The sequence below is a fragment of the Terrapene carolina genome, unplaced genomic scaffold, assembly GCF_002925995.2.
Source record: "Terrapene carolina triunguis isolate 2854851 unplaced genomic scaffold, T_m_triunguis-2.0 Scaffold789, whole genome shotgun sequence".
In the NCBI taxonomy this organism is placed as follows: Eukaryota; Metazoa; Chordata; order Testudines; family Emydidae; genus Terrapene; species Terrapene triunguis.
Window position 1 is genome coordinate 2,290,481 of NW_020665140.1, and position 17,079 is coordinate 2,307,559.

The 17,079-nt window shown below is 39.1% G+C and overlaps 1 protein-coding gene across 2 annotated transcripts in view; it reads right to left on the minus strand.

Moving 5' to 3' along the window:
• Nucleotides 1–223: 223 nt before the first annotated feature.
• The window catches only part of PDLIM5 (PDZ and LIM domain 5), a 180,204-nt gene continuing 163,348 nt past the window's right edge, over nt 224–17,079 (minus strand). For both annotated transcript variants that reach the window (XM_026660499.2, XM_026660498.2), the window contains 5 exons: nt 16,269–16,443; nt 9,284–9,464; nt 7,829–7,949; nt 3,706–3,821; nt 224–2,751 (listed from right to left, as the gene is read on the minus strand). In XM_026660499.2, coding sequence (XP_026516284.1) covers nt 2,662–2,751; nt 3,706–3,821; nt 7,829–7,949; nt 9,284–9,464; nt 16,269–16,443 — 683 coding nt within the window. In that variant the 3' untranslated portion in view covers nt 224–2,661. The remainder of the gene's footprint in view (nt 2,752–3,705; nt 3,822–7,828; nt 7,950–9,283; nt 9,465–16,268; nt 16,444–17,079) is intronic.

A 17,079-nucleotide genomic window follows, 5' to 3' on the forward strand; every position in this document is an offset into this window, starting at 1 on the left:
TCGTCATGGGAGATAGTATTGCTATGAAAAGCCTCAACCCAGGGAAAAATGCCAAACACACTTGCAAATAAACTGCAAAATATTTTACTCTGGCCAGTATTTTGAAATAAAGAATGCTCAATTAATAGGAATAGGGGAGTGATATTGTTCTGGGCTACATTTCTGCTTCTCTTGTGACCTTAAAAAATATCCGAAGACAAAAAACAATAACAACCCATGAAAATAAATGTAACTCCAAAGCTGTTTATTAATACGTGTACATCATGATCCTGCTTTGCAGACTCTGCTTTTCATACATTTTTATTTAGAATCAAATCTGGTAACAGGAACAGAGTTTTGTCTTATGAAATTTGCAAATGTGAAGTCAAAAGTAGAAGCCAAAGCATAAAGAAAGCAAGCAAGCAAATCACCAGGTTTCTTTAACTATTTTTTTTTAAAACAAAACAAGGCAAAAAACACAGAGGTTTGAGAAATTGTAATCTGTGAAAGTATTTTCACTTTACTGCTGTTTGCAAAGCCATTCATATGAATAGAAAATGCTATTATTTCAGCAAACACAGCAGGTAAAGACTACTGAATGGATCAACACATATTGCACCCATTACCCAGCAATTACCTTAAAAATTGTGATAATGTTCTATTAAGCATTCATTATTATATTTACAGATAAAGCTGTATGCTTGATGTAACTGAATTTGGAAAAGTCTGCCACCATGGTTCAATTATGCACCCCTAAACCCACTTTCACCTCAAAACATTTAAATTCAGTCCTGCCCTCCAAGAGGCATATTTTGAGAAATCACTTACAGAGCATGCACGTAAAAAGCACAGTTGCTGATTTTCTAAGTTATAATGTAGTTTCTGATACGTCTGCTATGTTCTAGAAGGCAGGATTGACCCTAGACAATTCTAACCTTTGCTCAAAAGCAGAACACTGTTTGTTGAGGATATCCCACATGAAAAATACTTTTGGAAGTTGTAAAGTTCCCAGTTGAACTACATCAAGCCTGTAGCCACCCCCTCCCCGCCAAAAAAGACACCTAAAAATTCTGGAAGTAAATAAGCAAGGCTTCCTTAAAAGTGAAATCAAAAAGATACCAATATGGAATATTCTTAACCAAAATAATAAATATTCAGTGAGAGATATAAAGTGCCCTACTAGAATCTCACCTATTAAAAAAACATTAATAGTTATATAGTTCCTTTTTGTGTGTGCTTGTTTATATAACTTGTTTTCACCATTTAATATTAATTACTTAACAGTGACTTTAGGTTAGAAGCATGTGTGCGTGTGTGTGTTTATAATACAAATAGACAAAGCACAAATTAAAGGATAAAATTGCTGCATAACGCAGCAGTGTTAGCCCCTTCCAGACTGTGGGTCTAGAATTTCTTAGCAACTGGGAAATTCCAAATCCTTGTCCACAAAGGGGGATGGGTGGGTGGGAGGTTAAGAAAAATCACTACAATAAATGTTTAATGTGAGTTAACTGCAGTATAATTCCGGGTGGGAGGGAAATCTATTGAAGTTTTTCATCTCTCCTCCTCTAAAATATAGACTTTCACCTGCAGAAACTACAGTACACTTTAAACCTGTCCATATCCATCCTCTTCCCAAGCATGTGCTGTGTACAGTATTGTCACTGGAAGTATTTATTTGAGCCCCAGCTCTCCAGATTCTAGTTGTTTCAAAAGCAGTATCAGTCCTACTAAAATTATTTTCTGAGCCTTAAAAATTGCCCAGTCTGCTTCCCCCTCTGGTGTTTTAGTCCAACCCACCAATATCTAGAAAACTGTCAATATTTTAAGCTGCTTTAAAACATTGCCTCCAAACTACTGGAAGTTAAAGTGTAGTACTATTGAGTACCCTCAGATGCAGTTTCACACCTTGACTTGTTGGCTAGCATTTTGGTGGTATGTAACACATTTTGAAGAGTAGTGTCCCATGTGTTTTCTCTAGTGGCTCAAAGGGCATCTTTTAGATACCTATTTTCTAGCAGAGAAGCAATTCCACCATTTGGTGGCCATGTAAAAATCTCTGCTATGCCCTTTGCAGATCTGCTCAAGACTTGATTACCAGAGACAAAAACTCCATATAAACGTAGCCTTGGCTTACAGAATATGGTTATCACAGCAAAGATTTCATTCATTACTTATGATACAAATACCCCAATTCTCATCTTTGATTGCATTCCTTAAAAAAAAATTCATTCCTATAAAATGGTGTGTGTGTGTGTGTGTGCAACCCCCCCCCCGCGCGCGCGCACACACACACCTTTTTCCCCCTGAATACCAGCAAAAGCAAGCTTCATTTTATCGGGTCTCTAAATCTGTAAGCCTCATTTTTGATATTGAAACAAATATAACTTTGGCCATGAAAAATCATGAGATCAATACAGTAATATGCTGTGAGGTGTGTATTTTTACACTCAATAATTTACTCTTGGTATACAGATCATCCTCCTTCTCTTTTTACTGATTCAAAAATGTTCACTGATAAATACTCTCAACATTCATATGTAAAAAGCCCAAAGTTCCCACTTTTCTCTTCCATTTCCTAAAATCTTATATAAATATTTTATTAGCCTACTGAAAATGGACATATAATGAAATTCAACCTTCTCCATTCCTTATGTTTGTTAACTATATGTGGCCTAAGCTTCAGAAGTTCACTGAGTGAGCATGCTTCTTGCACAGTGGCTTATCCTTTTTGGAGAAGAACGTCTGACCCTCCAAACTGTCACAACATACCTGAAATAGGATTGGAAAAAAAAATAAAAAAATCACTCCGTGAATTATTCTGAATGTGAAATAATAATCACATGTTATTGATGCACACAATCATGGAATAAGGATTATTATGCATTGCTTAGGAACATGCTTTCTGGGTAGGACATTAAAAAAGTGTCAGTGTTGATCTAAACTTGTTCCCATTTAAGTCAATGGGAACTTTCTGATTGACTTCAGTAAGAGCAGAATTAAAACAATGCTGAGCACTTTTAAAAATCCCATCCTTATTGTTACTTTTCCTGTTCATGCAATACAAGCAAAGATGATAGATAGAGATATGCTTTCATTTCAGCTACAATACATTTGTCATGTTGTCTCAGTACATTTACCTTTGGAATACAAAGAAGGGACATCAAAGTTTATTTGTAACAGTGTTCAAATAAGAATAAAACTCCTAAAGGTTAACTTAACTGAAGCAGAAATTTCAATATATAAATGATCAGCACAGTATAAAGCAGAACATCAAAGAAAATGAGACAGAGGCATTCAATTTTTAGCCAATACATGATGATCCATACCGGGGGTATTATTACAGGAGAATGCAGTAAAACAGTGAGTTGTAAACTTGTGTATCTGAGTTAAAAACCCTCCTGTATATATGAAACTGTGAACACAAACAATACTCTTGCCATTTTAGAAATATGACATCTTCCTTTATGGACTTTTAATGCTATATTCAATGAGGGTCGACATTAAGGGTTAAATGCTAGTACACATGACCATGATCCAGGCCAAAAGATCTCTAAGAGTGCCAAAATACCACAATAGCAACACACCTTCCAAACAACTGTGAAAGTACTTTTTGTTTGGGTTAGGAGGATTAAGTGACATTGTAGCTGTTACTCCCACATTGCTCAGGTTAGCACAAGCACTGCTGCCACTGATTTGTTTAAAATACGGAATAATTTTACTTACCGAGCACACAAAGCAGGTGTCATGCCAGGTGTGGCCCAGGGCTTCAAGAAACCTGTCTCCAGCTTCAATGGGGAATTCACAGCCATAGCACATGGTACCGAAGAGGGCGTAGTAATCTGTACCCCAGAAAGTATGAAGCATGAGTGGAGATGCAAGAATTTCCTTTAGAAATCATTTTGTTTTTCAGGAGGGGGTACTGTGTTTATATTATTACCTGTCAAGTTCCAGGACTAAGCATTCAGGGGGTGGATAAACTAAACAGGGGCCTGAGAGACATGAAATACCCTTTCCTCTCACCAGCTCATGCTCACTCCCTTTCCTTTTTATTTCTCCATCTTTCCCTCTTCATCTCTCTTTTCTTGCTTCTGTGTTTTCACTTCGAGTCCAATAGTGTGTTAAGAGTGAAATTCACCCCATGCAGAGGGCCAGAACAAGGTCTATGCACTACTTAAGTCCCACTCAATCCCTATTTTGAGACTTTACGTGGTGCATAGGCCTCACACTGGCCCTCGGCACTAGGTGTATTTCCTTCTTAAATGAGTATCTTTAACCTACACTCCAATACAACAGCACTCACACTTAAGTTTGGATCCTGTTGTATGTTCATTATAATATAATGTGCATTTCACCAACATCTTAAAATATATGAAGGTCAGTATTGGCTCTGAAAGTCTCCTCTCAAAGAGTGAAACTCACCTCTGTGCAGAGGTCCATCTCATATGATATGCATCATTTATGACCTATGTTTTGTTGCTCTGCTGTACAGGGCCAACTTTCACCCTGAATTAGTTTAAGTTTTCTTTTATTTCAGACCCATTCCTCCTCCCCACCCCCAACAGCCAAGTGTAAGGAAAAAAATAAATGTTCAGGCCCAGAACATGAACAGTGAGGTAGCTTTAATGGGTTTTGGATCACTGCATCATGATGCCAAAAGTACCATGTGTCATGGAATACTAAGTTTCCATTAGATGAATTAGACAAAGTGACAGCTATACTGGAATTTCAGACTTCATTCTTTTTGGTAATATTGTGGCACTGAAGGAGAGGAGATGTCTGAGGACTGTTCTTAGGGAGCCCGGGAAGGAGTGGCAAGCAGTGTGAAAGTAGATTTTGTTTCTCTACTAGGCAACATGGACTTGCTGAGTGTCTCTAATGCCTGCTGGAGAACTCAGAGCCAACAGGTGCCTTTGCACATGTGAAAAGCCAAAGGGGCAGATTTCTCCTTTGGAGCCTCTAAAACATGACTATTAAAAATAGGTTGTGAGCACAAACATTGGAGCAGTAAAGCCCTTCACTGGCTGACAGTGGCAAGAGGGATGTATCATTTTAATTAGTCCGGGATTTTGATGCTGGGAAAAAATAAGTGTGTGTGGGGGGGTGAAGTTGGTAAAAACATCAAATAGTACAGCTCTTCTCCATCTCACAGGACCTGTAAATCTTGACTGTGACCCTCGTGTCACAAACATATTGCTTCAATGCATCTGTCATGCTTAAAATAGTCCAAGCCCTGTTTAACTTGGCTCCTGCTTACAATGTCAAAAAGTTACAGGCTTTCCTTCGGACGAAAGAGAGCAGTAGCAGAGGCAGAATGGAAGGCTTCAGCTTTCTTTCCCTTTCACCCTCCAGAAACTGTGGTGTAACAGTTTCTTCTATGCAGTGTTCTTCCCACAGAAGTATTTGAAAGTGCTCTACGTTCAGCAAGTTAATACCGATTGCTCAGCCAATCCCTCAGTTTAACACCTCATTAGAAACCCAGTATTTTTACTACATTGCACTGCCACCCCGGTCCTGACAGTAGTACCTGCAGCCTCAGCATGTGTCAAAGCTAACTTGTACTAACAAACCTTATGGCTCACAAGTAAGATTACTACCAAATGTGTCATACTGATAGTAAAGGCATCGTGTTCCAATATCTATCTGCCTGTAGTTCAGAAGAGTGAGCATTTGAGCTGGGAAGGCTTGTAAAGTAGCACAAATCAATGCATTGCGTAACATGGAGGATCACTTGATAGTAGGAGCAAGAATTCAGTATTAACAGAACAAATGCGGTCATGAATTCTCCACCTCGGAGTGAGTTATTGATTACTTTAATAATAGTTTTGATCACTCTATTTAGAGACTGTCAAGTATTTCCAAGTTTAGGGACTTCAGACTCCCAGAGGATGACATTTCACATCACTGTGATAGATGAGTAGTCTTGTCAAGTGTCAATATTCTATTCCTTAGGATACCCCCATGATTCAACAGGAGCAAGATGCTACAGTACTTCTGAGACTTACGGGGAGACTAGTGTGTACTCCTCTCCTCCACATCACCAAATCAACCCTGGCAGCAGAATTTTTGATGATCTTCCTTTGCCATGCTGACCTTTATCTCCCCTTCACTGTTTCTATTACTCCAAACAACTCTGCCGCCAGCGAAAGCTGAAGTGTTGGCTCCGGTGAAATCAATGAGAGTTTTGCCATTACTTGAGTGGAGACAAGGTTCACCCCAGGTCTCTTCCCAATCAATCTGCTTTTCACTCTCTCCTGCCTAAGCTACTCACCCAAATCTCCTATTAGTGAAATCACACTGTACATTACGGGGGGGGGGGGGCGCGGAAGAGGGGGGAATACCATGAAAAGGCCCCACTGACAGGGGTGAAAGTGAGCCGGTATGGGCCGGTACTCTGTACCGGTAAGAACCCGCACCGGCCCATACCCAGCTGCCGCGGCAAAGGATCATCCTTAAAGCACTGCCACAGCAGTGCTTTAACATTGCTGCCCCTTCCCTCCACTCCTCCCCCGTCGGCGGCCCTGCTGGTAGGGTCCGTACCGGCAGAGCTGCCGATGGGGGGGTTGGGGGGAAGGGAAGGGGCAGGGACATTAAAGCGCTGCTGCGGCAGCACTTTAAGGATGGTCCTTTGCTGCGGCAGCGCATTAATGTTGCTGTACCCTCCCGTTGGCGGGGCCGCCGATGGGGGGCGGGGGGAACGCAGCAATGTTAAAAGCGCTGCTGCGGCAAAGGACCCTGCAGTGCTTTAAGGTCCCTGCCCCTTTTGGCCTCCCTGGCCGCTGATGGGCGGGAGGGGGGGGCAAAGGGAGCAGCTGCCCTGGGGCTGGCGATTTAAAAGGGCCCGGGGGTCCGGAGCGCTCCAAGCCCTTTAAATCAACACGGGAGCCCCGGGCAGCGCGGGCCAAGGGCTGGCTGGGGGATGCTGACCCCCCAGCCCCACCCCTTCCACGCAAGGCCCCGCCCCTTCTGGGGGCCAGAGCCACCCCCGTACCAGTAACTGTCCTCAGTTACTTTCACCCCTGCCCACTGATGACATTTCTAATATGGATTTAAATACCATGCAAGAAAAAACACACAACATTGAACCTTTTGTCGATGATTTCTTTCACATTTTGTAAATGTTTATTATAAATACCAGCCATTTCTTTCCTACAGAGGGAATCAATGTGGAAAGTTTTAAACAAACTAGGAAAGCAAAGAAAATAAATGAAATTATTCACTCCTTCAAGGAAATGGTTTGGCCGAAAATGTGAAAAAAGGAAGTTCAAAGAAGACTGTTTTTCACATTAATACTGGTCTTTCGATTTTCAAGAGCTATAATCAAATCACTGTATTTTTATTCCTACTAGCCTTTTTGATCTTAAGCTTGTGTTCTACAAATGTTATTCTTGATCCTGCAAAACACTTCCTCCTGCGCAGATAACTTACTACCAGCAGCAGCCTTATTCCCTTCAGTAGGACTACTCAGAGTAACACACACTACTTCCCGTATTATTTGCTCGTTTAATCCCTGTTTCAAGTGAATGAAGAGATACTGATTCTCATAAAAACCAACATGAAAACCTCTTTAGAATTAGCGTTTTGTTGTGTTATCTATACCTACATCTGGGAACTTAGCAAGAACAGCGACTAAATGAAACTACGACAAAGAGCCTATTCCTAATGAAGTCAATGACTAAATTCCAACTGATTTCACTGTGGCAAAATCCAACCCCAGATTCAAAGGTGCTAGTTTGTTGGATAAGCTGAAATAAATACATGGTTATGAGAACTAGTTGGAAAGCTTCTGTCAAAGTGAAATGGTTTGTTTTGTTTTACCGAAAACATTGGTGGTTTTGTCGCTGCTCACCTGTCTCACAATAGGGATCCCCATCTTCCAAATGGAAGACATTATTGCGAATGGGATTATGGCAGGCCACACATACGAAACAGGAAACATGCCAAGTTTGTTTCAAAGCATTGATTACTTCCTGAGGGGATAAGAAAAAGGGGTATTAATAAGTGATGTTCTGTACTGTTTTAAAAAACACTGTTTTCATGCTTTCTCTGCAACGTTACTTGAGGATCTTATTAAATAAATTAACATGAGCATTATTTTTTGCTGACATGCATTATAAACTGCTGCATTTTTAATAAATGTGTGTCACTCTCTTCATCTCTGATGAAGAACTGTTTAAATTATCATCTCAACACTATCGACGTGTTATTTCAAGTCTTTGGCAGCTGTAAAAAATTAAAGCAACAAAAACCCCCAAAGCCAAGATCAATTTGGTTACTCCATCATTTCAGAGATACTCTTGCAGTACTCTGGAGGACACATGCAGAGCTGAAGTTCAACAAGCTTAACAATACCCCGGCCCCCTGCTAGGGTCCCCAAACAGATTTTGAGACCCTTATTCACGTTGAGTAGCACCTTACTGTGTGAGTAGTCCCACTGATTTCAGACAAATATAAATTAATATTCATGAAGATAAAGGAATGTTAATCAGAGGACATCACAAATGACATTATGACAATTTTGTTAGGTTTTGAAAGATGATGTAATGCCAAATGTGACTTGAAACTTGGACGGCTAAAGCAAAGAGATGTATGCTCAGCATTTCCAGCTACACTGGGGAACAGACTCTTATCCTTCTGGATCAAATGGTTGGAACTGGAAACTTTAGGCTGTGAGAGGAGCAAGGGCTTTTCTACCTGCCATACTAGAGGGAACATTTCAATATTTTAATCTTATGCCTAGTGCCAGACAAATGACATGTTCTGTAGTACTCAGCTAGGCATAGTCATTTTTACATATTTTACAATTATTTCGTTAATTCTGTGAAAAACCACTAATAAAATATCCTTTCACTTAAGACAATCGAAGAACTGCAGCAGTTACCGATGGGTCACTTGGAAAGAGAAGATTAACTCCAAAGAGGCAAAGCCAGAAGAAAGGCCTGGGGTCCAGGTTTCCTGCAAGGGGGAGGCTGCAATGTCTCTCCTCAAACAGTGCTGGAGATAAACTGGTAATGTCCATTATTGCCATGGGACTAGAATATAGAACTGCAGCCTATCTGATGACAGCTGTAGTGGTGCTACAGAGTGAATCTTCAGGAGGAGAACTTGGCTATGAAAAGGGGATTTCAGAGTTCTAGAAGGGACATGTGAGATGCCCTGTAAGTTAAAAAAAAGCTTAATCTGCAATAAAGTGTTCCCTAACAGCAACTATTCTCATTACAAAAATGAGGAAAAGGTTGTGGTTAATATTCACCTTTAAAAAAAAAACTAATTTAAACCATGCACACACAGTCTGATTACTTACTCCAAGTATCTTCCTCTGGCATCGAGAACATTCAGGGGCAAAGAACTTCTCATAGCAGATCTCGCAATAGAGAGCCCCCTTCTCTTCCACAAACCCAATGTAAGCCATAGAGGTTCTGCAGTGAGCACAGTTAAACTCCTCTGGATGCCAGGATTTCCCCAAAGCCACCAGGAAAGGTCCCCTGGTTAAAGGAGAAAGGACTAGTTTAGCCAATGCAGTGCAACTACGGGGGGCAACACAGACAACTGCAAACGCCTATCCAAATTACCCATGTAACATTAGTACAAACTACAAACCATTGCTGGCTGACATCTCTTACCTACAACAATCTCCAATAAAACGCTGAATAATTCTGTGCCAGTTTCACTATATTCCAATAATGCCTGGAATGATCTTTGTTCACAATAAACACTAATGGCTTTAATTTCACATCTTATTTTGAAATCCATTAGATATAGTGCCATAACACTAAAGTGATTGCTAGAAAAAAGGTTACTATTTTATAAGATCTCATTATGTTCCAAACTATTTCTACCCATAGCAAAATATATTTAATTTAAAATTAGTATGTACTGAAAAAAAATTGTTGATATATCTGTATCAAGGTTGCAAAGGTTAAAATAGATTTGACTCCACAAAGAAGTCAAGACAGATACGATCAGTTTCTCAAAAGACAAAAATACAATAAAATTTCCTTATTCTGAGAGTCTGTTCCAGGTGAGAGACAGCAGTTTTCTCCAGCAGCCAATTATGGCAAGAACATTTTGCATCCAGAAGGGGAAAAGTCAAGCCATTATCATTTGAGAAATGCAAACGTACTTGTAAAATATTCATTTGGATAAGTCAATTATGCTTTTGAACAAAACAACCCAGTCTACAAGCAAATTAATTTTTGCCAGAATATACTTATAAAGCTCTCCCTTACACAGTTACATTTATATTCATTTTGAAACATATTTAAAGAGGTTAATTTCTATCATTATTTCTTTTGATACTCACAAATTTGTTTTAGCAAAGATAGGTTTTGATTTGAGACTAAGTTCAAACCATATGCAAAAACTTTGAGGAAATCTGGGTCTGGAACAAAACTTTGTGGTTTAGGCTCATCTGTCTCTTAGCATACCTTTATTTTCTGCAATCCTGGAAGATTATCGTGTACCTTGCTGCCGTACTTAACCTAGTTCTGACCATGCTCAATACACTGCACTCTGTCCTGCACCAAAACTTAAAACAAACAAAAACCCCACACACAATGTAAATGAGAACCACAATGATTCCAAATATTAAAAGGCATTAAGGAAGGAATAGAACATTTTTTGTATAAAATGGCAAGATTTTCTTACCAACAAAGTAATTAGGGAAGGTAGGGAGAACAATGGGGATGAATTCTTCCAACTAGCTTGCTAGGGTAGGGTTTCTGCAGGATGGGAAGACAAATGGGCAGTAGAACACGGGGAAATTCATCGAAAGAAGCTGTGGATAATTCTTTTCATTTCCCTCATTTATTTGTTTTCTTGATGGAACACAAACAGGAGAGGAGAGCAAAGGAAACGGGACTAAAGTATATTTAAAATGGCTCATGGATCATCTTGAAAAAGGAACAAAATTTAGTTAAATTTACAAAGTTATTGCTTGACTATATTTGACCACTGGAGAAATAGGAACAATTTTCCAAAGATTGTTTCCACTGAACCTGGAAGACAGAATTAGTGTAGTCATCAAACTCCAGATTCCCTTGTGGATGCCTAAATAGTGCAAACGCTGACCTAACCTGATACCCTTCAGCCTCTGTACAAGCACCTTTTTACATCAATGCCCTTTCAGTTATGTACAGATCAAACAATACAAGTTCTTGTGTACAACAAAGCGCTCTCTTCTCACAGTGTCAGCACAGGCTAATTTAACGCATTCATTAACAGGACTGACACTGAAGAGGTTCTGCTAGCTCCAGTAGGATCAAGTTTCTGTTTGTCTGTACTAAAATGATAGGCTTGGATAGTTGCAAAGTGGAAGGAAAGTATTCTAATAAAAGCAGGAGAGGGACCTCAACATCTGTTATATTTAGCTCTCCACAGTTTTGACATTTTTTAGGCTAACCATTCCAGATAGTGTGCTGGAATCCAGGTGGACAGGAAATGGTATAAAATTGTATCTAAGCAGTTTTCCCTCCCAATGGGCCCAAGACAAATATGGTAACAGACTGCACAGTGTCTCTTAGGATTCAAGTGTTTCCATCACTATGCTTGTACTCGCTATATACGTATGTTCAGAAACGTGCCTTAAAAAAAAAAAACATACTTCTAACTGGGTCACTGTTTAAACATGTTAGAAGTTTTATCACACCCAAAACCCCAAAAAGAAAACCCCAAAGGACAGAAAAAAATAATAATTGCAAAGTAGACAAAGATGTGATATTCTGAATTTTGGAGGCGTTCCTGATCTTTGCATGGCTTAAATTGTTTCATCAAAAACTACTGAGCGCTTGCAGTAATGAAAGGTATTCATTTACCACTGGACCTAAAAGGGAGTTATAACTCAAGAGGTCAAATTTTGTAGGTCGTATTTATTATAAAACCATCACCCACTCCATCATGAAAATCAAGGGCAGTCCCACAAGCCACAGTTTGCTTTGAGTGAGCCCTAGTTATAGGCCATTTTGAGGCGCTAAGGACTTCAGGCCCAATTTTCAAACATGACTGTGTAGACTAGGTGTGCAAACCCTACAGCTGGAGGTAGAAACGTATGCTCAGCCAACTATTTACTCGTTCGGCACCCTGCAAGGATCACTGCATGTGCAAAGTAGGCAGCCACTTTTATATTGCTTATAAATAAGCAGTATAAAAGTAAACTATACGTAAGCAGTATAAAAAGGAGAAGTAAAGGCTTACCAGAAAATAAGCACTATTTTGACACTATAACTAGATACAACAATGTCAGTATATTCCTGGGGTGCGCCAGCTCTATCTATCTAGGTGATCAATGTGCATTGTACTGCACTATCAAGCCAACAGAGGAATTTAGTGGTGGGGAGATGGAAAGGATTTTCACATCTGCTCAGTTGGTCAATCGCTTGATAGTTAACAGACTGGCCATCCAAAAAACATAAGAAACATTTCGTCTTTTCCAGTCACTGGCAAACTCCATGATATGTATTCTTATATATAAGAAACCAACAAAAATGGTACTCTGAATTTTGCCACTTGCCCCTTCAAAATAATTCAACTCTGTGAAAATAGATCTTAAAAATAAATCTTTTGTCACACACACCTAAGAATATATTATGTGGAGACCCAAGGGATACAAATTTGGATTTCCAAGTGACAGCCAGTTCAGCATCTTGATATTAAGAGACTTACTGAGTTCCTGAAGTCCTTGGGAGCTATCAATTAAAAGTCTGTCGGAGCCTCATTACAAACATTACATAGGTATTTTAAACAGAAAATATAGCTTGTGTTTGGTTTGGTTATTTTTATGCAAAGAAAGAAAAAAGTTTATCTAATGAAACCTCGGAAAATGTTGAAGTCTGTGGAAGATAAACATATCAATAATTAAGAGAATAAATTAAAAAGTTATAAGATGTCTCAATTTTTTTGGCTTGACAAGCCATGGTTACTCTATGCCTTAGTGTAAAGTAACCAACTCTACAGTGCATTTTGGCTGCAAAACAGGTGTACAATGGAATGTCACTTGATCTTGCTCCTACCTTTTCATAGGTAATGCTGCCACTAAGGGCATGAACTGTAATTATGTTAAAACTTGAACTCCAAAAGCTATCGCAATCTTCCCAAACCACTGTAGCGTGAGAATGTTGGGTGAACTCAGTATACTGATTACTGTACTGTCAGTTGATCTTGACATGAAATTATCCTTGTTCTTAAGAACTCTGTTGGCATTTGAAGATATGAAAGCTTGGCCTATAAAAAGCACCCGAATAATCTGAATTGATATACAACTGTCTGTTGAAAGGCAGATAAATAGTGGTCAGACTGAAATATCGTATGGTACAATTACTCTGTGCTATACCCACGTGCCACGTAAGCGTGACTAGCCAGCTTTTCCTCTAATTAAAATAAATCCCAGTAGCAATAAACTTAAAACTGAAAATGGCATGCAAATTGAACTGCAACTGCCATATTTTTATTCATGTCCAGAAGGTTGTTTAATCCAGCATCACAGGAACTAATCCTTCCACCAGAATACGTGGGATTTATGTAAGAAATATTTAGCACTAATGAAAAAGGAAGTTAGATATGCAAGTCCCCTGCACACATGTGGGAAAACAGAACCCATCACTTTAAGATGCATTATAATTCAAGGGGTGCAAAGCACCATTTAAGTGTGGGGGTGGCATAATTTTGCTCCCCCAACTCCACCTGACCCTTCTCTTCCCCTCTCAGGCACCCCACTCCACCAGCAACCTGATCTCCCCAGGCCCATTAGCCCCTACACCCATCCCCTCCAAATTTGAGGGAGTGATGTTGCGACCGCCACTCAGATTAGGCCTGGCAGCCCCTGTGTTATGACAAATTTGAGTGACTGGTGTGGCAACCTGGCATGCTGGGTCGCAATACCAATCAATTTATTAAGGAGGTATCTGCCACACAAAATCTACAGTAGGTGATGGTGTAAGTGCTGTTGACCAGGGCATTTTTTTCCTTGTGTGGACTGCATCTTAACAGAGATTGTTTCACAGAGCACACATTCTCCAGTTCAGTTATGTAGCTCATCACCCATTTCATTTGTGATCAATCATCATCCATATGGTAACTACAGCAACTTTTTACATCCAAATTATTTGTCTTGCAGTAGTACCTAGGCCCATACACCAAAGCCCCAGTGAGCTGCATATTCATGTTACAAGACAGTCCCTGCTCCAAGAATACGGCAAGCTACGTAATATTAGGAGAGCGTTTAATGTATGTTTAAATCCATGTAATGAGATTTAGCAGCTGGAAACAAGGTGAAAAAGCACCATGTGACCATCTGGTTCTCCTGATTAGAGCGTGAGAGCCACTGGTGTAGATAAAGCAACAATAATGTCTGCTAAACCAGCAACAATTTAAAGGGAGCTGCAGTTTCTCAAGTGAGAGATTATAGTGCTACACCTTAAAAACAAAATAACTACAGCTGTGGAAGACTGGCATGCTTGGCTTTCTGCATGTAATTCACTATATCCTGATCCATTTGGAAATTTCTATCAGCCAGGTAATGAGATAGTTAAATGATACATGGTCTTAGAGGCTAAACTTTTCAATACATCCTTTTAATTGCACCCATCAGACTTGTGAGCACATACATTTTATGTTTTTATAGTGCAGCATAAAATTTGAATCGGAATGAATGCCTATCTCTGTTTGAATTAGAACATGTGCACATATTTCATTCATTATTGCTATAAGAAAATTACCAGATTACTCATTTTAATGCCTTGATTATTTAATAAAAATAGCAAAGAAATCATTTAAAAATAAATCCTTCCAGTGTATCTCACCACACTTCAGTTACTACTGATTAGTCTAAAGTTAACCTAATGTTAAATGATCAGATAGGAAACTATCAGAGTGGAAAGCTAATGGGTCAAAAAGTGGAATTCAATTCAGTTGTATACATCCCAGCATATGATTACGGAGCTGTCTCAGTTTTTTGACTTGGATCCCAAATCATGATATAAAGATGCAGTACAGTCAACAGACTACAATAGAGAAAAGTTGATTTCCTATTATATTTTGAGACATATATATATATATGAAGTAGAGGTAATTATTTAAAATTAGCTTTTCAGAAAAAGTATCCAATTCTGATCAAGGTAGCCTGTTGGCTCAACCATGCTGAAAATTACAGTGCATTCTCAATTTTGTTTACTTCTATAGCTGAAAATACGGTTAATAAATTAATAGGTCAAAATAAGAGGGGGACCTATAACAGACTCACCATTGGGGTAAATTATTTTCCTGGGTTTATGAGCTTGAGCAGCCCAGGTAAGTGACAGCTTTTTTGTGTGTGTGTGTGTGGGGGAGGGCGGGGGGAGGGTTATTTTTTAAAATTTGCCCAACACACCACACCACACATTAAGAATTTTTTTTTTAATCCAAGATCATGACCTAGCTCTTAGGAAATTCACCCTTCTCCCCTCCTTACGGAAGGAATACCAGGAAGGTTCACACATTCACGTGAGGTAGTCCTTTTTACATTTACTGTCGTTTGGAGAGAGACCCATCAGCTAATTGGAAGAAATCACTGGCTATATATTAAAACCCATCATTACATCACTGAAGTGAATGGAATTTATTTAGCTTAATCTCAGTCAAAAAACGTGTCACGGTGAAATTTCTTTCCATCCATATTATACAACTCAAAGTCACTAGACACTAACAATCAAGTGCATGATGGTTAGCCCTAGATTATGATTGGACAGATTTCAAGATCTGATACTGGGGCGGGGAAAAACTATTACTATAGTCCTAGCAATAATTAAAATGTGACATTTCTTCTTATGTGTGGGAGTATCTTACGTTTCCTCCTCTTTTCATTTAATTGTTCTGGCTTACCAAGTATCATTCAAAACTGGTTATTCCTTATTTGATTTGTGTATCATCCTGTATTTGCCTTTCGACTTGTTAATCTTCTGGGGCTGATTGAATGAATGTTTGATTTTGTCACAACTTGTTTATTTGGTTTAGGTTTTATTTTTGCCACGTCCCAGTCAACATTCCAATTTTCAGTAAAACGGGTTCTAAAAGCACCCATGACTATTGAGAGCATATACTAGCTTCCACATTTGCTTCCTGTATCACCAGGTCCAGGCTAATTTTTTTTACAATGAATCATGTGGATTTCATGCATGAAAAGGGTATATAACACCGAATCTTGTTATACTGAAATGCAGCCCCAAAGCATTTGGGACTAAATAATTAAAACAAAACAAAACAAGGTTATGTTGTCAGAAAGATTTTAGGATAAAATGATCATTAAAAGGAGTACAAACCTAATGACCTGGTTACACTGAGCACACATAGGAGTACGCTTTCCTGCTGGAATATGCTCTGCTCTCTGCACCAAAGTGTCTTGCTCTGTTAGTTGAGGCTGTGTCACAGACTTATCGCTTGGTGCAGTTGCACCAGACGGTGTCATATTGTTTGATGTCCATCCACTTGCAGGAGCTATGGAAAATAGAGTAAAAAGTATTTTGAATACTGTCTCTATACTGCGTCAACCTCAATAAACAGGTATACAAGTGAAAAGAGCTCAGTTCAATACCTGAATTTGTGTGTGTAAAATATGCACAGTACATACATGATGCTGAAAAAATAAATATATATATATATATATATATATAGCAACAGGGTAACGTGATGGATCCAGTTTACTCTTTTCACTCAATCTGGTGGGTGACTAGCCACCAAAAGCACCAAACCAACATTAACATTACCCACCAGGCTAACATTTCTGGGAAACAGAATGGTTTTCAATTAAGTGGGAAAGGATAAAATTGGACCTAATGGAGCAATCAGGTTACAGAACATGTGACATGTTAAGATCTCACTGTGCTTTGGATCGATCAGGCTGAAGCCAAGATTACAAATATATGAGCAGTGACAAAACAGCATTACATACATCTTACAACTCAAGAAAGATCTTAGAGTAATGGTGGATAGTTCTCTGAAAGTGTCCACTCAATGTGCAGCAGCAGTCAAAAAAGCAAAAAAAAAAAGAATGTTGAGAATCATTAAGAAAGGGATAGATAAGAAGACTGAAAATATCATATTGCCTCTATATAAATCCATGGTATGTCCACA